The sequence below is a fragment of the Pleurodeles waltl genome, chromosome 6 (assembly GCF_031143425.1).
Source record: "Pleurodeles waltl isolate 20211129_DDA chromosome 6, aPleWal1.hap1.20221129, whole genome shotgun sequence".
Classification (NCBI taxonomy): Eukaryota; Metazoa; Chordata; class Amphibia; order Caudata; family Salamandridae; genus Pleurodeles; species Pleurodeles waltl.
In genome coordinates, this window is record NC_090445.1 from 26,830,782 (window position 1) to 26,854,644 (window position 23,863).

Sequence of the window (23,863 nt, forward strand, 5' to 3'; positions counted from 1 at the left end):
AGAATTGTTAGTGCTTTTGTCCTGCTTGCCTCCTGTATAATGTGTAGGAAGTTGGCTCTGTATGTGCTATTTCAAAGTAAGGAATAGCATGCACAGAGTCCAAGGGTTCCCCTTAGAGGTAAAATAGTGGTAAAAATAGATAATACTAATGCTCTATTTTGTGGTAGTGTGGTCGAGCAGTAGGCTTATCCAAGGAGTAGTGTTAAGCATTTGTTGTACATACACATAGACAATAAATGAGGTACACACACTCAGAGACAAATCCAGCCAATAGGTTTTGTATAGAAAAATATATTTTCTTAGTTTATTTTAAGAACCACAGGTTCAAATTTAACATGTAATATCTTGTTTGAAAGGTATTGCAGGTAAGTACATTAGGAACTTTGAATCATTTCAATTGCATGTATACTTTTCAAGTTATTCACAAATAGCTATTTTAAAAGTGGACACTTAGTGCAATTTTCACAGTTCCTGGGGGAGGTAAGTTTTTGTTAGTTTTACCAGGTAAGTAAGACACTTACGGGGTTCAGTTCTTGGTCCAAGGTAGCCCACCGTTGGGGGTTCAGAGCAACCCCAAAGTTACCACACCAGCAGCTCAGGGCCGGTCAGGTGCAGAGTTCAAAGTGGTGCCCAAAACGCATAGGCTTCAATGGAGAGAAGGGGGTGCCCCGGTTCCAGTCTGCCAGCAGGTAAGTACCCGCGTCTTCGGAGGGCAGACCAGGGGGGTTTTGTAGGGCACCGGGGGGGACACAAGCCCACACAGAAATTTCACCCTCAGCGGCGCGGGGGCGGCCGGGTGCAGTGTTAGAACAAGCGTCGGGTTCGCAATGGAAGTCAATGAGAGATCAAGGGATCTCTTCAGCGCTGCAGGCAGGCAAGGGGGGGCTTCCTCGGGGAAACCTCCACTTGGGCAAGGGAGAGGGACTCCTGGGGGTCACTTCTGCAGTGAAAGTCCGGTCCTTCAGGTCCTGGGGGCTGCGGGTGCAGGGTCTTTTCCAGGCGTCGGGACTTAGGTTTCAGAGAGTCGCGGTCAGGGGAAGCCTCGGGATTCCCTCTGCAGGCGGCGCTTTGGGGGCTCAGGGGGGACAGGTTTTGGTACTCACAGTCGTAGAGTAGTCCGGGTGTCCTCCCTGAGGTGTTGGTTCTCCACCAGCCGAGTCGGGGTCGCCGGGTGCAGTGTTGCAAGTCTCACGCTTCTTGCGGGGAGATTGCAGGGTTCTTTAAAGCTGCTCCTTTGGATAAAGTTGCAGTCTTTTTGGAGCAGGTCCACTGTCCTCGGGAGTTTCTTGTCGTCGTCGAAGCAGGGCAGTCCTCAGAGGATTCAGAGGTCGCTGGTCCCTTTGGAAGGCGTCGCTGGAGCAGAGTTCTTTGGAAGGCAGGAGACAGGCCGGTGAGTTTCTGGAGCCAAGGCAGTTGTTGTCTTCTGGTCTTCCTCTGCAGGGGTTTTCAGCTAGGCAGTCCTTCTTGTTGTTGCAGGAATCTACTTTCTAGGTTCAGGGAGAGCCCTTAAATACTAAATTTAAGGGCGTGTTTAGGTCTGGAGGGTTAGTAGCCAATGGCTACTAGCCCTGAGGGTGAGTACACCCTCTTTGTGCCTCCTCCCAAGGGGAGGGGGTCACATCCCTAATCCTATTGGGGGAATCCTCCATCTGCAAGATGGAGGATTTCTAAAAGTTAGAGTCACCTCAGCTCAGGACACCTTAGGGGCTGTCCTGACTGGCCAGTGACTCCTCCTTGTTGCTTTCTTTGTTCCCTCCAGCCTTGCCGCCAAAAGTGGGGGCTGTGGCCAGAGGGGGCGGGCAACTCCACTAAGCTGGAGTGCCCTGCTGTGCTGTGACAAAGGGGTGAGCCTTTGAGGCTCACCGCCAGGTGTTACAGCTCCTGCCTGGGGGAGGTGTTAGCATCTCCACCCAGTGCAGGCTTTGTTACTGGCCTCAGAGTGACAAAGGCACTCTCCCCATGGGGCCAGCAACATGTCTCTAGTGTGGCAGGCTGCTGGAACCAGTCAGCCTACACAGATAGTCGGTTAAGTTTCAGGGGGCACCTCTAAGGTGCCCTCTGTGGTGTATTTTACAATAAAATGTACACTGGCATCAGTGTGCATTTATTGTGCTGAGAAGTTTGATACCAAACTTCTCAGTTTTCAGTGTAGCCATTATGGTGCTGTGGAGTTTGTGTAAAACAGACTCCCAGACCATATACTCTTATGGCTACCCTGCACTTACAATGTCTAAGGTTTTGCTTAGACACTGTAGGGGCACAGTGCTCATGCACTGGTACCCTCACCTATGGTATAGTGCACCCTGCCTTAGGGCTGTAAGGCCTGCTAGAGGGGTGTCTTACCTATACTGCATAGGCAGTGAGAGGCTGGCATGGCACCCTGAGGGGAGTGCCATGTCGACTTACTCATTTTGTTCTCACTAGCACACACAAGCTGGTAAGCAGTGTGTCTGTGCTGAGTGAGGGGTCTCTAGGGTGGCATAATACATGCTGCAGCCCTTAGAGACCTTCCCTGGCATCAGGGCCCTTGGTACCAGAGGTACCAGTTACAAGGGACTTATCTGGATGCCAGGGTGTGCCAATTGTGGAATCAATGGTACATTTTAGGTGAAAGAACACTGGTGCTGGGGCCTGGTTAGCAGGGTCCCAGCACACTTCTCAGTCAAGTCAGCATCAGTATCAGGCAAAAAGTGGGGGGTAACTGCAACAGGGAGCCATTTCTTTACACAAGCCCCCCCCAGCCCACAGGCCAGGAGACTCAGCCAAAGCTGGGAGAGTCTTCCTAGTCTGGGAGGCGAGGAAGAGTAGAGGAAATAGGCTGGTTTGTTGCAGGGCCTACTCTGCCTTACATCCTCCTGCTCAGGTCATTCCCTCTGGGGAACTGACCCACTTCCACAGTGATAGGACCTAGTCTGAATTGCCTCTTGTCTGTGCTGTAAGGAAATGCCTCCTTGGCATGGTTGCCCCCTGACTTTTTGCCTTTGCTGATGCTATGTTTACAATTGAAAGTGTGCTGAGGCCTGCTAACCAGGCCCCAGCACCAGTGTTCTTTCCCTAACCTGTACTTTTGTATCCACAATTGGCAGACCCTGGCATCCAGATAAGTCCCTTGTAACTGGTACTTCTAGTACCAAGGGCCCTGATGCCAAGGAAGGTCTCTAAGGGCTGCAGCATGTCTTATGCCACCCTGGAGACCTCTCACTCTGCACAGACACACTGCTTGCCAGCTTGTGTGTGCTAGTGAGGACAAAACGAGTAAGTCGACATGGCACTCCCCTCAGGGTGCCATGCCAGCCTCTCACTGCCTATGCAGTATAGGTAAGACACCCCTCTAGCAGGCCTTACAGCCCTAAGGCAGGGTGCACTATACCATAGGTGAGGGTACCAGTGCATGAGCATGGTACCCCTACAGTGTCTAAATAAAACCTTAGACATTGTAAGTGCAGGGTAGCCATAAGAGTATATGGTCTGGGAGTCTGTCAAACACGAACTCCACAGCACCATAATGGCTACACTGAAAACTGGGAAGTTTGGTATCAAACTTCTCAGCACAATAAATGCACACTGATGCCAGTGTACATTTTATTGTAAAATACACCACAGAGGGCACCTTAGAGGTGCCCCCTGAAACTTAACCGACTATCTGTGTAGGCTGACTAGTTTTAGCAGCCTGCCACAAACCGAGACATGTTGCTGGCCCCATGGGGAGAGTGCCTTTGTCACTCTGAGGCCAGTAACAAAGCCTGCACTGGGTGGAGATGCTAACACCTCTCCCAGGCAGGAATTGTCACACCTGGCGGTGAGCCTCAAAGGCTCACCTCCTTTGTGCCAACCCAGCAGGACACTCCAGCTAGTGGAGTTGCCCGCCCCCTCCGGCCAGGCCCCACTTTTGGCGGCAAGGCCGGAGAAAATAATGAGAATAACAAGGAGGAGTCACTGGCCAGTCAGGACAGCCCCTAAGGTGTCCTGAGCTGAGGTGACTCTAACTTTTAGAAATCCTCCATCTTGCAGATGGAGGATTCCCCCAATAGGGTTAGGATTGTGACCCCCTCCCCTTGGGAGGAGGCACAAAGAGGGTGTACCCACCCTCAGGGCTAGTAGCCATTGGCTACTAACCCCCCAGACCTAAACACGCCCTTAAATTTAGTATTTAAGGGCTACCCTGAACCCTAGAAAATTAGATTCCTGCAACAAGAAGAAGGACTGCCCAGCTGAAAACCCCTGCAGCGGAAGACCAGAAGACGACAACTGCCTTGGCTCCAGAAACTCACCGGCCTGTCTCCTGCCTTCCAAAGATCCTGCTCCAGCGACGCCTTCCGAAGGGACCAGCGACCTCGACATCCTCTGAGGACTGCCCCTGCTTCGAAAAGACAAGAAACTCCCGAGGACAGCGGACCTGCTCCAAGAAAAGCTGCAACTTTGTTTCCAGCGGCTTTAAAGAACCCTGCAAGCTCCCCGCAAAAGGCGTGAGACTTGCAACACTGCACCCGGCGACCCCGACTCGGCTGGTGGCGATCCAACACCTCAGGAGGGACCCCAGGACTACTCTAAGACTGTGAGTACAAAAACCTGTCCCCCCTGAGCCCCCACAGCGCCGCCTGCAGAGGGAATCCCGAGGCTTCCCCTGACCACGACTCTTTGAACCTAAAGTCCCGACACCTGGGAGAGACCCTGCACCCGCAGCCCCCAGGACCTGAAGGACCGGACTTTCACTGGAGGAGTGACCCCCAGGAGTCCCTCTCCCTTGCCCAAGTGGAGGTTTCCCCGAGGAACCCCCCCCTTGCCTGCCTGCAGCGCTGAAGAGATCCCTAGATCTCCCATTGACTTCCATTACAAACCCGACGCTTGTTTCGACACTGCACCCGGCCGCCCCCGCGCTGCTGAGGGTGAAATTTCTGTGTGGACTTGTGTCCCCCCCGGTGCCCTACAAAACCCCCCTGGTCTGCCCTCCGAAGACGCGGGTACTTACCGGCAAGCAGACCGGAACCGGGGCACCCCCTTCTCTCCATTCTAGCCTATGTGTTTTGGGCACCACTTTGAACTCTGCACCTGACCGGCCCTGAGCTGCTGGTGTGGTGACTTTGGGGTTGCTCTGAACCCCCAACGGTGGGCTACCTTGGACCAAGAACTGAACCCTGTAAGTGTCTTACTTACCTGGTAAAACTAACAAATACTTACCTCCCCTAGGAACTGTGAAAATTGCACTAAGTGTCCACTTTTAAAACAGCTATTTGTCAAATACTTGAAAAGTATACATGCAATTTTGATGATTTGAAGTTCCTAAAGTACTTACCTGCAATACCTTTCGAATGAGCTATTACATGTAGAATTTGAACCTGTGGTTCTTAAAATAAACTAAGAAAAGATATTTTTCTATACAAAAACCTATTGGCTGGATTTGTCTCTGAGTGTGTGTACCTCATTTATTGTCTATGTGTATGTACAACAAATGCTTAACACTACTCCTTGGATAAGCCTACTGCTCGACCACACTACCACAAAATAGAGCATTAGTATTATCTATTTTTACCACTATTTTACCTCTAAGGGGAACCCTTGGACTCTGTGCATGCTATTCCTTACTTTGAAATAGCACATACAGAGCCAACTTCCTACATTGGTGGATCAGCGGTGGGGTACAAGACTTTGCATTTGCTGGACTACTCAGCCAATACCTGATCACACGACAAATTCCAAAATTGTCATTAGAAATTGATTTTTGCAATTTGAAAAGTTTTCTAAATTCTTAAAAGACCTGCTAGGGCCTTGTGTTAGATCCTGTTTAGCATTTCTTTTAGAGTTTAAAAGTTTGTAAAAGTTTGAATTAGATTCTAGAACCAGTTTTAGTTTCTTAAAAAGTATTCCAACTTTTAGAAGCATAATGTCTAGCACAGATGTGAATGTGGTGGAACTCGACACCACACCTTACCTCCATCTACAGATGAGAGAGCTAAGGTCACTCTGTAAACTAAAGAAAATAGCAATGGGCCCCAAACCTACCAAAGTACAGCTCCAGGAGCTTTTGGCAGAGTTTGAAAAGGCCAACCCCTCTGAGGATGGCAACTCAGAGGATGAAGATAGTGACTTGGAGGGAAATTCCCCCCCTCCAGTCCTACTTAGGGAGAGCAGGGCTTCTCAAGCCCTGACTCCACAAATAATAGTCAGAGATGCTGGTTCCCTCACAGGAGGGACCAACAACTCTGAAATCACTGAGGATAACTCCAGTGAAGAGGACATCCAGTTAGCCAGGATGGCCAAAAGATTGGCTTTGGAAAGACAGATCCTAGCCATAGAGAGGGAAAGACAAGAGATGGGCCTAGGACCCATCAATGGTGGCAGCAACATAAATAGGGTCAGAGATTCTCCTGACATGTTGAAAATCCCCAAAGGGATTGTAACTAAATATGAAGATGGTGATGACATCACCAAATGGTTCACAGCTTTTGAGAGGGCTTGTGTAACCAGAAAAGTGAACAGATCTCACTGGGGTGCTCTCCTTTGGGAAATGTTCACAGGAAAGTGTAGGGATAGACTCCTCACACTCTCTGGACAAGATGCAGAATCTTATGACCTCATGAAGGGTACCCTGATTGAGGGCTTTGGATTCTCCACTGAGGAGTACAGGATTAGGTTCAGGGGGGCTCAAAAATCCTCGAGCCAGACCTGGGTTGACTTTGTTGACTACTCAGTGAAAACACTAGATGGTTGGATTCAAGGCAGTGGTGTAAGTAATTATGATGGGCTGTACAATTTATTTGTGAAAGAACACCTGTTAAGTAATTGTTTCAATGATAAACTGCATCAGCATCTGGTAGACCTAGGACCAATTTCTCCCCAAGAATTGGGAAAGAAGGCGGACCATTGGGTCAAGACAAGGGTGTCCAAGACTTCAACAGGGGGTGACCAAAAGAAAGGGGTCACAAAGACTCCCCAGCAGAAGGGTGATGAGACAACCAAAACTAAAAATAGTAAAGAGTCTTCTACAGGCCCCCAAAAACCTGCACAGGAGGGTGGGCCCAGAGCCTCTTCACAAAACAATGGGTACAAGGGTAAAAACTTTGATCCCAAAAAGGCCTGGTGTCATAGCTGTAAACAGCATGGACACCAAACTGGAGACAAGGCCTGTCCCAAGAAAGGTTCCACTCCAAACTCCCATCCAGGTAACACTGGTATGGCTAGTCTCCAAGTGGGATCAACAGTGTGCCCAGAGCAAATCAGGGTCCACACTGAAGCTACTCTAGTTTCTGAGGGTGGGGTGGATTTAGCCACACTAGCTGTCTGGCCGCCTAACATGCAAAAATACAGACAGCAACTCTTAATTAATGGGACTAGAATAGAGGGCCTGAGGGATACAGGTGCCAGTGTCACCATGGTGACAGAGAAACTGGTTTCCCCTGGCCAATACCTGACTGGAAAAACTTACACAGTCACCAACGCTGACAATCAGAGAAAAGTACATCCCATGGCAATGGTTACTTTAGAATGGGGAGGGGTCAATGGCCTGAAACAGGTGGTGGTCTCCTCAAATATCCCAGTGGACTGTCTGCTTGGAAATGACCTGGAGTCCTCAGCATGGGCTGAGGTAGAACTAAAAACCCATGCAGCAATGCTGGGTATCCCTGAACTGGTGTGTGTGAAAACAAGAGCACAATGCAAGGCACAGGGTGAACAAGTAGAGCTGGAGTCTGGAAGAATGGCCCAGCCTACCAAGAGAACAGGAAAGTCAGTTGGGAAACCAACTGCAACACAGCAAAAGAAAGGGAACCTCTCTTCTCAGGAAGAAGTTCTGCCCTCTGAGGGAACTGAGCCTTTGGAACTTGAACCTTATCAGGTTGAGCTCTTAGGCCCAGGGGGACCCTCAAGGGAAGAGCTGTGTAAGGGACAAGAAACCTGTCCCTCTCTTGAAGGCCTTAGGCAGCAAGCTGCTGAAGAGTCCAAAGGCAAGAAAAATGGAACACATAGGGTCTATTGGGAAGATGGGCTCCTGTACACTGAGGCCAGAGACCCCAAACCTGGTGCCACTAGGAGAGTGGTAGTGCCTCAGCTGTTCAGAGAGTTCATCCTAACATTGGCCCATGACATTCCCCTTGCTGGACATTTGGGACAAACCAAGACGTGGGAGAGGTTAGTCAACCACTTCTACTGGCCCAATATGTCCAACATGGTTAAGGAGTTTTGCCTCTCCTGCCCCACCTGTCAAGCCAGTGGTAAGACAGGTGGGCATCCAAAGGCCCCCCTCATTCCACTTCCTGTGGTGGGGGTGCCCTTTGAAAGAGTGGGTGTGGACATAGTTGGTCCACTGGAACCTCCCACAGCCTCAGGAAATATGTATATCCTGGTAGTAGTGGATCATGCTACCAGGTATCCTGAAGCTATTCCCCTTAGGTCGACTACTGCCCCTGCAGTAGCCAAGGCCCTCATTGGTATCTTTACCAGAGTGGGTTTCCCTAAGGAGGTGGTGTCTGACAGAGGTACCAACTTCATGTCAGCATACCTAAAGCACATGTGGAATGAGTGTGGAGTGACTTATAAATTCACTACACCTTACCATCCACAAACTAATGGCTTAGTTGAGAGATTCAACAAGACATTAAAGGGCATGATCATGGGGCTCCCAGAAAAACTCAAAAGGAGATGGGATGTCCTCCTGCCATGTCTGCTTTTCGCTTACAGGGAGGTACCACAGAAGGGAGTAGGGTTCTCACCCTTTGAACTTCTGTTTGGTCATCCTGTAAGGGGACCACTTGCCCTTGTTAAAGAAGGCTGGGAGAGACCTCTCCATGAGCCTAAACAGGACATAGTGGACTATGTACTTGGCCTTCGCTCTAGAATGGCAGAGTACATGGAAAAGGCAACCAAAAACCTTGAGGCCAGCCAACAACTCCAGAAGTTTTGGTATGACCAAAAGGCTGCACTGGTTGAGTTCCAACCAGGGCAGAAAGTCTGGGTTCTGGAGCCTGTGGCTCCCAGGGCACTCCAGGACAAATGGAGTGGCCCTTACCCAGTACTAGAGAGGAAGAGTCAGGTCACCTACTTGGTGGACCTGGGCACAAGCAGGAGCCCCAAAAGGGTGATCCATGTAAACCGCCTTAAGCTCTTCCACGACAGGGCTGATGTCAATCTGTTGATGGTAACAGATGAGGATCAGGAGGCAGAGAGTGAACCTCTCCCTGATCTTCTGTCATCAGACCCAAAAGATGGTACAGTAGATGGAGTGATCTACTCAGACACCCTCTCTGGCCAACAGCAAGCTGATTGTAGGAGAGTCCTACAACAGTTTCCTGAACTCTTCTCCTTAACCCCTGGTCAGACACACCTGTGTACCCATGATGTGGACACAGGAGACAGCATGCCTGTCAAGAACAAAATCTTTAGACAGTCTGACCATGTTAAGGAAAGCATCAAGGTGGAAGTCCACAAGATGCTGGAATTGGGAGTCATTGAGCGCTCTGACAGCCCCTGGGCTAGCCCAGTGGTCTTAGTCCCCAAACCTCACACCACAGATGGAAAGAAAGAGATGAGGTTTTGTGTGGACTACAGAGGGCTCAATTCTGTCACCAAGACAGATGCTCATCCAATTCCAAGAGCTGATGAGCTCATTGATAAATTAGGTGCTGCCAAATTTCTAAGTACCTTTGACTTAACAGCAGGGTACTGGCAAATAAAAATGGCACCTGGAGCAAAAGAAAAGACAGCATTCTCCACACCTGATGGGCATTATCAGTTTACTGTTATGCCCTTTGGTTTAAAGAATGCCCCTGCCACCTTCCAAAGGTTGGTGAATCAAGTCCTTGCTGGCTTGGAGTCCTTTAGCACAGCTTATCTTGATGATATTGCTGTCTTTAGCTCCACCTGGCAGGATCACCTGGTCCACCTGAGGAAGGTTTTGAAGGCTCTGCAATCTGCAGGCCTCTCTATCAAGGCATCCAAATGCCAGATAGGGCAGGGAACTGTGGTTTACTTGGGACACCTTGTAGGTGGAGGCCAAGTTCAACCACTCCAACCCAAGATCCAGACTATTCTGGACTGGGTAGCTCCAAAAACCCAGACTCAAGTCAGGGCATTCCTTGGCTTGACTGGGTACTACAGGAGGTTTGTGAAGGGGTATGGATCCATTGTGACAGCCCTCACTGAGCTCACCTCCAAGAAAATGCCCAAGAAAGTGAACTGGACTGTGGACTGCCAACAGGCCTTTGACACCCTGAAACAGGCAATGTGCTCAGCACCAGTTCTCAAAGCTCCAGATTATTCTAAGCAGTTCATTGTGCAGACTGATGCCTCTGAACATGGGATAGGGGCAGTTTTGTCCCAAACCAATGATGATGGCCTTGACCAACCTGTTGCTTTCATTAGCAGGAGGTTACTCCCCAGGGAGCAGCGTTGGAGTGCCATTGAGAGGGAGGCCTTTGCTGTGGTTTGGTCCCTGAAGAAGCTGAGACCATACCTCTTTGGGACTCACTTCCTAGTTCAAACTGACCACAGACCTCTCAAATGGCTGATGCAAATGAAAGGTGAAAATCCTAAACTGTTGAGGTGGTCCATCTCCCTACAGGGAATGGACTTTATAGTGGAACACAGACCTGGGACTGCCCATGCCAATGCAGATGGCCTTTCCAGGTTCTTCCACTTAGAAAATGAAGACTCTCTTGGGAAAGGTTAGTCTCATCCTCTTTCGTTTGGGGGGGGGTTGTGTAAGGAAATGCCTCCTTGGCATGGTTGCCCCCTGACTTTTTGCCTTTGCTGATGCTATGTTTACAATTGAAAGTGTGCTGAGGCCTGCTAACCAGGCCCCAGCACCAGTGTTCTTTCCCTAACCTGTACTTTTGTATCCACAATTGGCAGACCCTGGCATCCAGATAAGTCCCTTGTAACTGGTACTTCTAGTACCAAGGGCCCTGATGCCAAGGAAGGTCTCTAAGGGCTGCAGCATGTCTTATGCCACCCTGGAGACCTCTCACTCTGCACAGACACACTGCTTGCCAGCTTGTGTGTGCTAGTGAGGACAAAACGAGTAAGTCGACATGGCACTCCCCTCAGGGTGCCATGCCAGCCTCTCACTGCCTATGCAGTATAGGTAAGACACCCCTCTAGCAGGCCTTACAGCCCTAAGGCAGGGTGCACTATACCATAGGTGAGGGTACCAGTGCATGAGCATGGTACCCCTACAGTGTCTAAATAAAACCTTAGACATTGTAAGTGCAGGGTAGCCATAAGAGTATATGGTCTGGGAGTCTGTCAAACACGAACTCCACAGCACCATAATGGCTACACTGAAAACTGGGAAGTTTGGTATCAAACTTCTCAGCACAATAAATGCACACTGATGCCAGTGTACATTTTATTGTAAAATACACCACAGAGGGCACCTTAGAGGTGCCCCCTGAAACTTAACCGACTATCTGTGTAGGCTGACTAGTTTTAGCAGCCTGCCACAAACCGAGACATGTTGCTGGCCCCATGGGGAGAGTGCCTTTGTCACTCTGAGGCCAGTAACAAAGCCTGCACTGGGTGGAGATGCTAACACCTCTCCCAGGCAGGAATTGTCACACCTGGCGGTGAGCCTCAAAGGCTCACCTCCTTTGTGCCAACCCAGCAGGACACTCCAGCTAGTGGAGTTGCCCGCCCCCTCCGGCCAGGCCCCACTTTTGGCGGCAAGGCCGGAGAAAATAATGAGAATAACAAGGAGGAGTCACTGGCCAGTCAGGACAGCCCCTAAGGTGTCCTGAGCTGAGGTGACTCTAACTTTTAGAAATCCTCCATCTTGCAGATGGAGGATTCCCCCAATAGGGTTAGGATTGTGACCCCCTCCCCTTGGGAGGAGGCACAAAGAGGGTGTACCCACCCTCAGGGCTAGTAGCCATTGGCTACTAACCCCCCAGACCTAAACACGCCCTTAAATTTAGTATTTAAGGGCTACCCTGAACCCTAGAAAATTAGATTCCTGCAACAAGAAGAAGGACTGCCCAGCTGAAAACCCCTGCAGCGGAAGACCAGAAGACGACAACTGCCTTGGCTCCAGAAACTCACCGGCCTGTCTCCTGCCTTCCAAAGATCCTGCTCCAGCGACGCCTTCCGAAGGGACCAGCGACCTCGACATCCTCTGAGGACTGCCCCTGCTTCGAAAAGACAAGAAACTCCCGAGGACAGCGGACCTGCTCCAAGAAAAGCTGCAACTTTGTTTCCAGCGGCTTTAAAGAACCCTGCAAGCTCCCCGCAAAAGGCGTGAGACTTGCAACACTGCACCCGGCGACCCCGACTCGGCTGGTGGCGATCCAACACCTCAGGAGGGACCCCAGGACTACTCTAAGACTGTGAGTACAAAAACCTGTCCCCCCTGAGCCCCCACAGCGCCGCCTGCAGAGGGAATCCCGAGGCTTCCCCTGACCACGACTCTTTGAACCTAAAGTCCCGACACCTGGGAGAGACCCTGCACCCGCAGCCCCCAGGACCTGAAGGACCGGACTTTCACTGGAGGAGTGACCCCCAGGAGTCCCTCTCCCTTGCCCAAGTGGAGGTTTCCCCGAGGAACCCCCCCCTTGCCTGCCTGCAGCGCTGAAGAGATCCCTAGATCTCCCATTGACTTCCATTACAAACCCGACGCTTGTTTCGACACTGCACCCGGCCGCCCCCGCGCTGCTGAGGGTGAAATTTCTGTGTGGACTTGTGTCCCCCCCGGTGCCCTACAAAACCCCCCTGGTCTGCCCTCCGAAGACGCGGGTACTTACCGGCAAGCAGACCGGAACCGGGGCACCCCCTTCTCTCCATTCTAGCCTATGTGTTTTGGGCACCACTTTGAACTCTGCACCTGACCGGCCCTGAGCTGCTGGTGTGGTGACTTTGGGGTTGCTCTGAACCCCCAACGGTGGGCTACCTTGGACCAAGAACTGAACCCTGTAAGTGTCTTACTTACCTGGTAAAACTAACAAATACTTACCTCCCCTAGGAACTGTGAAAATTGCACTAAGTGTCCACTTTTAAAACAGCTATTTGTCAAATACTTGAAAAGTATACATGCAATTTTGATGATTTGAAGTTCCTAAAGTACTTACCTGCAATACCTTTCGAATGAGCTATTACATGTAGAATTTGAACCTGTGGTTCTTAAAATAAACTAAGAAAAGATATTTTTCTATACAAAAACCTATTGGCTGGATTTGTCTCTGAGTGTGTGTACCTCATTTATTGTCTATGTGTATGTACAACAAATGCTTAACACTACTCCTTGGATAAGCCTACTGCTCGACCACACTACCACAAAATAGAGCATTAGTATTATCTATTTTTACCACTATTTTACCTCTAAGGGGAACCCTTGGACTCTGTGCATGCTATTCCTTACTTTGAAATAGCACATACAGAGCCAACTTCCTACATGTGCTTTTTATGTCTTCACCCATTCTCTCTATTTTGGGGTTAGAGGTATCCACCTCTGCTAATCTTATCTTAGCCAGGGTCACCCCTAGCTTACCCAAAGAGGTTACCCAGAGCTGGAGTAACCCCACCATGACCAACAGGGTCAGGGGGCCTAACTTGCTATTTGGCATGGGGTCAGACCACCATGCCAAGGATAGTGCAGCCATAAAGGCTAACACCCAGCAGAGGCCACAGACAGCTGTCAGTGCCCAGAACCACACCTTTAGCTCTTCACCTACAAGGGAAGAGGCTAAGTTACAGGCTTCTTTGGGTTCAGGGTGCCTGTCTGCTGTATTAGAGTGGGGGGTTACCATATCTTGTAGTAAACACCCTTCTTCCACTCTTTCTTCTGTTAGCTGAGGAGCCACCCACTCAGGCTTAACAGTTGCCTGACTAGCCAGGACTTCTTGTGGGTCAGGTTGGACTTTATCAGAGACACTTTTGAAGTTCTCCCCTACTGGAGCAGAATCTCCTTGGCTTGCTGGCACCTTGGCTAAAGGTTGTCCACCTTTCCTACTCTGTTTCCTTTTCTTTTTCTTCGGGGGCCTACTTGCCTTTACTGCAGAGGCAGGCACTCCAGAATCCTTGGGAGAGGACTGGCACTGGACCAGTTCCTCTCTTGGGCTCTGACTAACCTCTGGGTAGTCATTTCCAAGGAGACAATCAAGGGGGAGGTCTGTACTGACTACCACCCTTCTCCAGGTAAAAGTCCCACCCACTTCTATGGGCACAAAAGCCACAGGCCTATCAGTGACCCTGTCTGGGCTAACTCTTACTCTGGCCATCTCACCTGGGATGTACTGGTTTGAGAACACCAGCCTGTCATGCACAATAGTGTGACTGGCACAAGTGTCTCTCAGGGCAGTGGCTGGGATTCCATTCACCAGTAGGTGGTGGAAGTGTCTACTTCCCTCTGGAATCTCCAACTCACCTGTTGGGCCCTTTCTTCAGTTGAAGGCTATGAAGACCTCCTCATCTGAGGAGTCATCCCCAATAGCTACACTGGTCACCCCTGGAGTTTTGCTAGGGGGTTTGTTTTTGGGACAAGAAGTGTCCTTGGTGTGGTGCCCTGTCTGTTTACAGTTATGGCACCATGCCTTAGTGGCATCCCAGCTCTTACCCTGGTACCCACCTTTGTTTTGGGTTGTGTCTCTGGGCCCACCCACCTGGTCTGGTTTTTGGGGGCCTACAGGGGACTCTTTTTCTTTGTTTCTAGTGTCACCCACTTTCTCCTGGGGAGGCTTTGTAACCCCTTTCTTTTGGTCACCCCCAGTGGAAGTTTTGGTTACCCTAGTCTTGACCCAGTGGTCTGCCTTCTTTCCCAATTCTTGGGGAGAAATTGGACCTAGGTCTACCAGATACTGATGCAACTTTTCATTGAAGCAGTTACTTAGAATGTGTTCTTTCATAAACAAATTATAAAGCCCAACATAGTCATACACTTCATTTCCAGTTACCCAACCATCCAGTGTTTTCACTGAGTAGTCAACATAATCAACCCAGGTCTGGCTCGAGGATTTTTGAGCCCCCCTGAATCTAATTCTATACTCCTCAGTGGAGAATCCAAAGCCCTCAATCAGGGTACCCTTCATGAGGTCATAAGATTCTGCATCTTTTTTAGAGAGTGTGAGGAGTCTATCCCTACACTTTCCTGTGAACATTTCCCAAAGGAGAGCACCCCAGTGAGATTTGTTCACTTTTCTGGTTACACAAGCCCTCTCAAAAGCTGTGAACCATTTGGTGATGTCATCACCATTTTCATATTTTGTTACAATCCCTTTGGGGATTTTCAACATGTCAGGAGAATCTCTGACCCTATTTATGTTGCTGCCACCATTGATGGGTCCTAGGCCCATCTCTTGTCTTTCCCTTTCTATGGCTAGGATCTGTCTTTCCAGAGCCAATCTTTTGGCCATCCTGGCTAACTGGATGTCCTCTTCACTGGAGTTATCCTCAGTGATTTCAGAGGTGTTGGTCTCTCCTGTGAGGGAACCAGCATCTCAGACTATTATTTTTGGAGTCAGGGCTTGAGAAGCCCTGTTCTCCCTAGATAGGACTGGTGGGGGGGAATCACCCTCCAAGTCACTATCTTCATCCTCTGTGTTGCCATCCTCAGAGGGGTTAGCCTTTGCAAACTCTGCCAACAGCTCCTGGAGCTGTAGTTTGGAAGGTCTGGGGCCCATTGTTATTTTCTTTATTTTACAGAGTGACCTTAGCTCCCTCATCTTAAGATGGAGGTAAGGTGTGGTGTCGAGTTCCACCACATTCACATCTGTACTAGACATTATGCTTCTAAAAGTTGGAATACTTTTTAAGAAACTAAACTGGTTCTAGAATCTAATTCAAACTTTTAACAAACTTTTAAACTCTAAAAGAAAATGCTAACAGGGACTAACACAAGGCCCTAGCAGGACTTTTAAGAATTTAGAAAACTTTTCAAATTGCAAAAATCAATTTCTAATGACAATTTTGGAATTTGTCGTGTGATCAGGTATTGGCTGAGTAGTCCAGCAAATGCAAAGTCTTGTACCCCACCGCTGATCCACCAATGTAGGAAGTTGGCTGTGTATGTGCTATTTCAAAGTAAGGAATAGCATGCACAGAGTCCAAGGGTTCCCCTTAGAGGTAAAATAGTGGTAAAAAGAGATAATACTAATGCTCTATTTTGTGGTAGTGTGGTCGAGCAGTAGGCTTATCCAAGGAGTAGTGTTAAGCATTTGTTGTACATACACATAGACAATAAATGAGGTACACACACTCAGAGACAAATCCAGCCAATAGGTTTTGTATAGAAAAATATATTTTCTTAGTTTATTTTAAGAACCACAGGTTCAAATTTAACATGTAATATCTTGTTTGAAAGGTATTGCAGGTAAGTACATTAGGAACTTTGAATCATTTCAATTGCATGTATACTTTTCAAGTTATTCACAAATAGCTATTTTAAAAGTGGACACTTAGTGCAATTTTCACAGTTCCTGGGGGAGGTAAGTTTTTGTTAGTTTTACCAGGTAAGTAAGACACTTACAGGGTTCAGTTCTTGGTCCAAGGTAGCCCACCGTTGGGGGTTCAGAGCAACCCCAAAGTTACCACACCAGCAGCTCAGGGCCGGTCAGGTGCAGAGTTCAAAGTGGTGCCCAAAACGCATAGGCTTCAATGGAGAGAAGGGGGTGCCCCGGTTCCAGTCTGCCAGCAGGTAAGTACCCGCGTCTTCGGAGGGCAGACCAGGGGGGTTTTGTAGGGCACCGGGGGGGACACAAGCCCACACAGAAATTTCACCCTCAGCGGCGCGGGGGCGGCCGGGTGCAGTGTTAGAACAAGCGTCGGGTTCGCAATGGAAGTCAATGAGAGATCAAGGGATCTCTTCAGCGCTGCAGGCAGGCAAGGGGGGGCTTCCTCGGGGAAACCTCCACTTGGGCAAGGGAGAGGGACTCCTGGGGGTCACTTCTGCAGTGAAAGTCCGGTCCTTCAGGTCCTGGGGGCTGCGGGTGCAGGGTCTTTTCCAGGCGTCGGGACTTAGGTTTCAGAGAGTCGCGGTCAGGGGAAGCCTCGGGATTCCCTCTGCAGGCGGCGCTGTTGGGGGCTCAGGGGGGACAGGTTTTGGTACTCACAGTCGTAGAGTAGTCCGGGGGTCCTCCCTGAGGTGTTGGTTCTCCACCAGCCGAGTCGGGGTCGCCGGGTGCAGTGTTGCAAGTCTCACGCTTCTTGCGGGGAGATTGCAGGGTTCTTTAAAGCTGCTCCTTTGGATAAAGTTGCAGTCTTTTTGGAGCAGGTCCACTGTCCTCGGGAGTTTCTTGTCGTCGTCGAAGCAGGGCAGTCCTCAGAGGATTCAGAGGTCGCTGGTCCCTTTGGAAGGCGTCGCTGGAGCAGAGTTCTTTGGAAGGCAGGAGACAGGCCGGTGAGTTTCTGGAGCCAAGGCAGTTGTTGTCTTCTGGTCTTCCTCTGCAGGGGTTTTCAGCTAGGCAGTCCTTCTTCTTGTTGTTGCAGGAATCTACTTTCTAGGTTCAGGGAGAGCCCTTAAATACTAAATTTAAGGGCGTGTTTAGGTCTGGGGGGTTAGTAGCCAATGGCTACTAGCCCTGAGGGTGAGTACACCCTCTTTGTGCCTCCTCCCAAGGGGAGGGGGTCACATCCCTAATCCTATTGGGGGAATCCTCCATCTGCAAGATGGAGGATTTCTAAAAGTTAGAGTCACCTCAGCTCAGGACACCTTAGGGGCTGTCCTGACTGGCCAGTGACTCCTCCTTGTTGCTTTCTTTGTTCCCTCCAGCCTTGCCGCCAAAAGTGGGGCCGTGGCCAGAGGGGGCGGGCAACTCCACTAAGCTGGAGTGCCCTGCTGTGCTGTGACAAAGGGGTGAGCCTTTGAGGCTCACCGCCAGGTGTTACAGCTCCTGCCTGGGGGAGGTGTTAGCATCTCCACCCAGTGCAGGCTTTGTTACTGGCCTCAGAGTGACAAAGGCACTCTCCCCATGGGGCCAGCAACATGTCTCTAGTGTGGCAGGCTGCTGGAAACAGTCAGCCTACACAGATAGTCGGTTAAGTTTCAGGGGGCACCTCTAAGGTGCCCTCTGTGGTGTATTTTACAATAAAATGACCACTGGCATCAGTGTGCATTTATTGTGCTGAGAAGTTTGATACCAAACTTCTCAGTTTTCAGTGTAGCCATTATGGTGCTGTGGAGTTCGTGTAAAACAGACTCCCAGACCATATACTCTTATGGCTACCCTGCACTTACAATGTCTAAGGTTTTGCTTAGACACTGTAGGGGCACAGTGCTCATGCACTGGTACCCTCACCTATGGTATAGTGCACCCTGCCTTAGGGCTGTAAGGCCTGCTAGAGGGGTGTCTTACCTATACTGCATAGGCAGTGAGAGGCTGGCATGGCACCCTGAGGGGAGTGCCATGTCGACTTACTCATTTTGTTCTCACTAGCACACACAGGCTTGTAGCAGTGTGTCTGTGCTGAGTGAGGGGTCTCTAGGGTGGCATAATACATGCTGCAGCCCTTAGAGACCTTCCCTGGCATCAGGGCCCTTGGTACCAGAGGTACCAGTTACAAGGGACTTATCTGGATGCCAGGGTGTGCCAATTGTGGAATCAATGGTACATTTTAGGTGAAAGAACACTGGTGCTGGGGCCTGGTTAGCAGGGTCCCAGCACACTTCTCAGTCAAGTCAGCATCAGTATCAGGCAAAAAGTGGGGGGTAACTGCAACAGGGAGCCATTTCTTTACATAATGTCACTGCGTATAAATGCTCAGCAAAAGATAAAGCCCCTGAGAAAAAGTCTGTATGCACTGTACAGCATAGATGGGTTTGACTAGACAGATAATTATCTTTTTATACAGTGAAAACAAATCTCTAATACGAGAACAACTTTGCATGGGTGAACGTAAACTCTGAAAACTTGCTATGGAGAAAAAATCCAGAATCTGCCAGTGGGAGGTGCCAGCCCAAATCCCTTTGTACAGTACATTGCCAAGTGCAGTGCTGCTTCTGCCTACCCGGACCCGAGATATAGATTTCTCACAGAAGCAGGAGACAGGCCAGTAGGGATAGGGCCAAAGCAGTTGTCGCCTTAACTTCTTCTCTGCTGAGGGTTTCAGCTAAGCAGTCCTCCTTCCTGTCAGGGTGCCAGGAATCTGGTGAGCTGGGTTGAGAGAGGCCCTTAAATACTGGATTTAGGGGCGTTTTAGGGGTTAGAGGGCAGTAGCCAATGGCTACTGTCCCTGAGAGTGGCTACACCCTCCTTGTGCCTTCTCCCTTTGGGGAGGGGGCACAACCCTAATCCTATTGGTTCCTGTCCTCCAAAGCAAGATGGAAGATTCTGCAGTGAAAGGGGTCACCTCAGCTCTGGACACCTTAGGGGTGGTCCTGGCTGGAGTGGTCACTCCTCCCTGTGTTCCCTAATTTTACCGCTAGACTTGCCAGCAAAAGTGGGGCTTTGTCTGGGGGAGGGGGGCAAATCCACTACCTGGGGGACTGTAACACAAGGCTTGAGCCTTTGAGGCTCACCTCCAGGTGTTACAGTTCCTGTAGGGGGGAGGTGTGAAGCACCTCCACCAAGGACAGGCTTTGTTTCTGGCCACAGAGAGCACAAAGGCTCTCAACCCATGTGGTCAGAAACGTGTCTGAAAGTGGCAGGCTGGCAAAGACCGGTCAGTCCTACACTAGCAGTTTGGCTAACAAACAGGGGCATCCCTAAGATGCCCTCTGTGTGAATCTTTCAATAAATCCAACACTGCCATCAGTGGGGTTTATTGTGCTGAGAAGTTTGATATCAAACTTCCCAATATTAAGTGAAGCCATTATGAAACTGTGCAGTTCGTAATGACAAACTCCTAGACATATACTCAATGTGGCTACCCTGCACTTAAAATGTCTAAGAATGGACTAAGACACTGAAGGGGCATATTGCTCATGCAGCTATGCCCTCACCTGTGGTATAGTACACGCTGCCTTAGCGCTGTAAGGCCTGCTAGAGGGGTGACTTATCTATGCCACAGGCAGTGGTTTGGGGCATGGCACCCTGAGAGGGGTGCCATGTTGACTTTGCCTTTTTCTCCCCACCAGCACACACAGGCTGGATAGGCAGTGTACATGTGCTTGGTGAGGGGTCTCCCAGGGTGGCTTAATACATGCTGCGGCCCTTGGGTACCTTCCCTGGCCACAGGACCCTTGGTACCATGGGTGCCATTTACAAGGGACTTACCTGTGTGCCAGGGTTGTGCCAACTGTGGAAACAAAGGTACAGATTTTGGGAAAGAACACTGGTGCTGGGGCCTGGTTAGCAGGGTCCCAGCAACACTTTCAAAGTTGGCATCAACACTAGACAAAAAGTGGGGGGTAACCATGCCAACAGTGGCACTTTCCTACACATGGTTAGATCTATGCAGAGGCAATTGAGTGTTCTAATGCGGTTTACTAGAGGTATCTGTGGGGTCCTTTCGCCCTTCTCTTCAAGGGTTTTTACAGCAGCTTTATGGTTGCATCCGTGGGTGACACTCTAAGACCCCTTTACTCTTGCTACAGATTCTGGAGGTCTGTGGATGCCCATCTTTAAAGCTCCACATCTGGCATGGAGGCAACAAGCACTTCCAGCCCAAGACTTCTGTCAAGATTTTTTTCATGTCCTATCCACAGTTATGTTAAAATGATTTTAAAACTTTGCAGTGTGTGATCAATATGTTGTGTCCACTGGCCAACATAGTCTTGGTCGTTAATTCCACTCTAAAGTGAATAAAAACATTCCTTAAAAATAAATAAATAAACCTGGCCTGTAATTGAATGCGTTTGTGTGCCTACAGGTGCGTTTGGAGGATTGAGTGTTGGTGATATATGGGTACGTATCGTTTATATTGCCAACTTATAGAAAACAGAAATAATATAACCTTTTGAACACAAAATTAACAATTTGATATACTAAACATTAGATGGTGCTTTTCAAAACCTAAACCCACATAGGTCACAAAGCTACTGCAAGCCCTAAATTGAGTGGAATAATCTCTATTGTGTCAAACTTACAACAGGTATCTTTTAAGTTCACAGAAACATATTACTGTTCAATGTAACTGTAGAGGATGCAACACCTTTCCCAACTTCACAGACAGACATTTTGTTAAGTTGCACTTAAAAATAGCTTTGTGGTGCGTCTACCTCAGTTCCAAACCATTTGCTATTAGAGGCCAACCGCATGCGTCCACCTCACCCAAAGCCAGCCTCCCCTGGTGATCTCATGAGGTTTGCAAAAACCAGACAGGATCAAGGTTTGCATACTGAAGAGGTGCTGACACTGAATCCAGATAGAAGGGTGTCAAGGATGCTGAGATCCAGCATCCTCTGCGTTGCTGCAGTTACACTCGACAAGCAATCAGGAAGGAAGATGGGGCACAGAAGGATAGAGGAAAGCAAGCTGCAGAGACTCACCGAATGCATGGGCAAGGAGCCGTGCCGGCTGAGAAAGCAGTTAGAGAGCGAGACACTGATGCCCTGAGCGGCGCTAGGATCCTCACACGCCAAGGGCCCTTTAGTAGGCTGTAGGCAGTAGGAGACAGAGGAGAGGTGAGAGGCAGCATAGGAGCCCTGCTGGACAGAGGAGAAGGAGAAACAGGTGAGAAAGGCAGAGACCCTAGAACAGCTGTGAATAAGAACAGTGTGGCAGGAAAGCTAAGGTTGAATCAGAGGTTTCATTTTCACGGGCAGTGAAAAGGTAAAATAATCCATACACGTCAGTCCAAGTATAAGCAAAAAAGAAGTACTACAGAACCCAAATAGAGAAAAAGTCCCAGGAACACCTAAACCACATTTCATCCGACCCCACAAAGGCACATGGCTAACAGGAGCGATTAGAAGAAGCTCGGCCTAGCATGAACAAGGTTACTGCCCACAGCTCTGGCTGACCTGAAGAAGGTTACTACCCATAGCTCTGTCTGGACTGAAGCTTACCGCCCCAAGTTTTGCATGAACAAAGGTTAGTGCCATAGGTATCTGTGTGGTCTGAACTATTGTAAGTGCTTGCAGCTTTATCTGCCCTAAATGAAGGTTGCTGCCCACCGCTCTGCCTGGCCTGTACAAAGATTGATGCATGCAGCTCAACCTGAGTGAAGCTTTACTGCCCACAGCTATGCTTGCTCGACTGAATGTTACTACTCACAGCTCTGACTGGCCTGAACGAAGATTACGGTCTGCAGCTCAATCTATTAAAAAGGTCATTGCCCCAGGCTTGTCTGGCCTGACTGAAAGTTTTCTGCACAACTAAAACTGGCCTAAAGCAAAATTAGGGCCTTCAGGAACATCCACTTTGTCTGCATGGCTCCCCTAATCTTCCTCTGCTAGACACTGCCGGTATTTTGATCAACTATGCTTTGAGAAACTGCTAACTGGTTTCTCAGTTCAAGTGTTTCCTTTATAATGTGGGGGTAAGTTGTAAGCCTCATTATAAGGGTGCTGGTATTTGCATTTAAATGAATTTAATTTACCTTTTCAGGTGGTGGTGCTACAGAAGGGCAGGGAATGACTTCCTTTGCTGGTCCCTGCAGATACCTACAGCCTAAAGCTGCAAGAGGGGACAACTGCACAGTCCTGGTAAGCACAAAGTTGAAATAAGGGAGGAATGGGTAAGGGTCGACTAGGCCCATTGCTACTTTGAATCTCCAAAGGTCAAGCAAAGCTGGGATGCTGTAAGAGCAGGGGAGGGGGAGGGGAAGAACTGTTACTTATCCTGAAGGCATCTGTTTGTGGAACAGAGTGTTTTAAATTCACATGCTGTGCATAATCCTGCCATCTAGCGTTGGGCCCGTTGTGTGTAAGTTGTTTTTCTTCCGAGAAGTCTTCTCGACTCACGAGGTAGTGTGACTCCACCTCTTCCTAGTACTGCTTATGGGCATCGGCTCCATTGTTAGACTGTTTCTGTCGTCTGGTTCACACGTCACTGAGCTCCGGTTCAGTCCTCAGTGTCGTGCCAAATACCCCTACCGCAATTTCCATTAGGTCTGCAACCTTTGCCTCTCGCTGCTCATGAGGCCTCTGCGACACCTGCTGCTCCTTCAGTTCTAAAAAGACTCTTCTGAACTGCTGGGCACGTTGCCTCAATATGTCACGCAGAAGGAGAGATGGCACCCAAACCTCTTCGGCACCCAGAATGTTAGGGGGAACATCAACAAGAGCAGTCAGCCACCCAAGCATGCTCACCCAACGCAAGTTCCGGTTCTGACCTGGAGAGCAAAGACTTTCCATATGCTCAATAGGACGCGAGTATGGTCCCTGCTCCCATTACCACCTCAACATTACTCACACTCTGAGCACCCTTCTCCTTCCCAAGGGCCAGATAGGCACTCTTAATGCTCTGTGACAAGCATCCGGGACACCACTGATATGGCTGTGGTCAGCACTGAACCACCACTTCAGACCCCACACCCTGCTGTGGCTTGGCACCAAAGAAGATCTTGAAAACAACTTGCACACATCCAGGCCCAACACTAGATGGCAGGAGTATACATAGCATGTGAATCTACAGCCATACAGGACTCGAACATATGGTTGCAGCCTATTTGTACCAGAAGGCTTAGCATCAGAGGTCATCAAGCCAGTTGTCTGAAAGAGAGCAGCACTTTTTTGAAAGGGAGAGAATCGATGCAATTTTTCCACTGTTAGCAGTTGACATTTAAATGCTTTGAAGTGGCCATTCACTTTGTCAAGTTTCTGCAATGTGAAACCTGTACATCATAAACTAGGGAGTGGAGAGGGTGGATGATCAGAGTAAAGGCACACTCGTCCACAGCCCTGCTAGGTGCTACTTAAGATAAAAGCATCACATTTGTAGGCATATTCCCACTGCCTGTCACCTACAAGACTACAGACAAAGCCCCTGAAGAGAAGAGAGGAGCTGGAGGTCATGTGAGTGGCCTGTTAGCCTCACAAGCACCGCTTGTGATGCTACAAAAGACATAA

At 49.4% G+C, this 23,863-nt stretch overlaps 1 protein-coding gene across 7 annotated transcripts in view; it reads right to left on the reverse strand.

Moving 5' to 3' along the window:
• RAPGEF1 (Rap guanine nucleotide exchange factor 1) overlaps positions 1-23,863 on the reverse strand; it is a 432,768-nt gene that overhangs the window by 129,083 nt on the left and 279,822 nt on the right. For 5 of the 7 annotated variants that reach the window (XM_069237096.1, XM_069237094.1, XM_069237093.1 and 2 more), the window contains exon 11: positions 21,341-21,496. The exons of the other annotated variants lie outside the window; for them this stretch is intronic. In XM_069237096.1, coding sequence (XP_069093197.1) covers positions 21,341-21,496 — 156 coding nt within the window. The remainder of the gene's footprint in view (positions 1-21,340; positions 21,497-23,863) is intronic. 7 annotated transcript variants of the gene reach the window in all.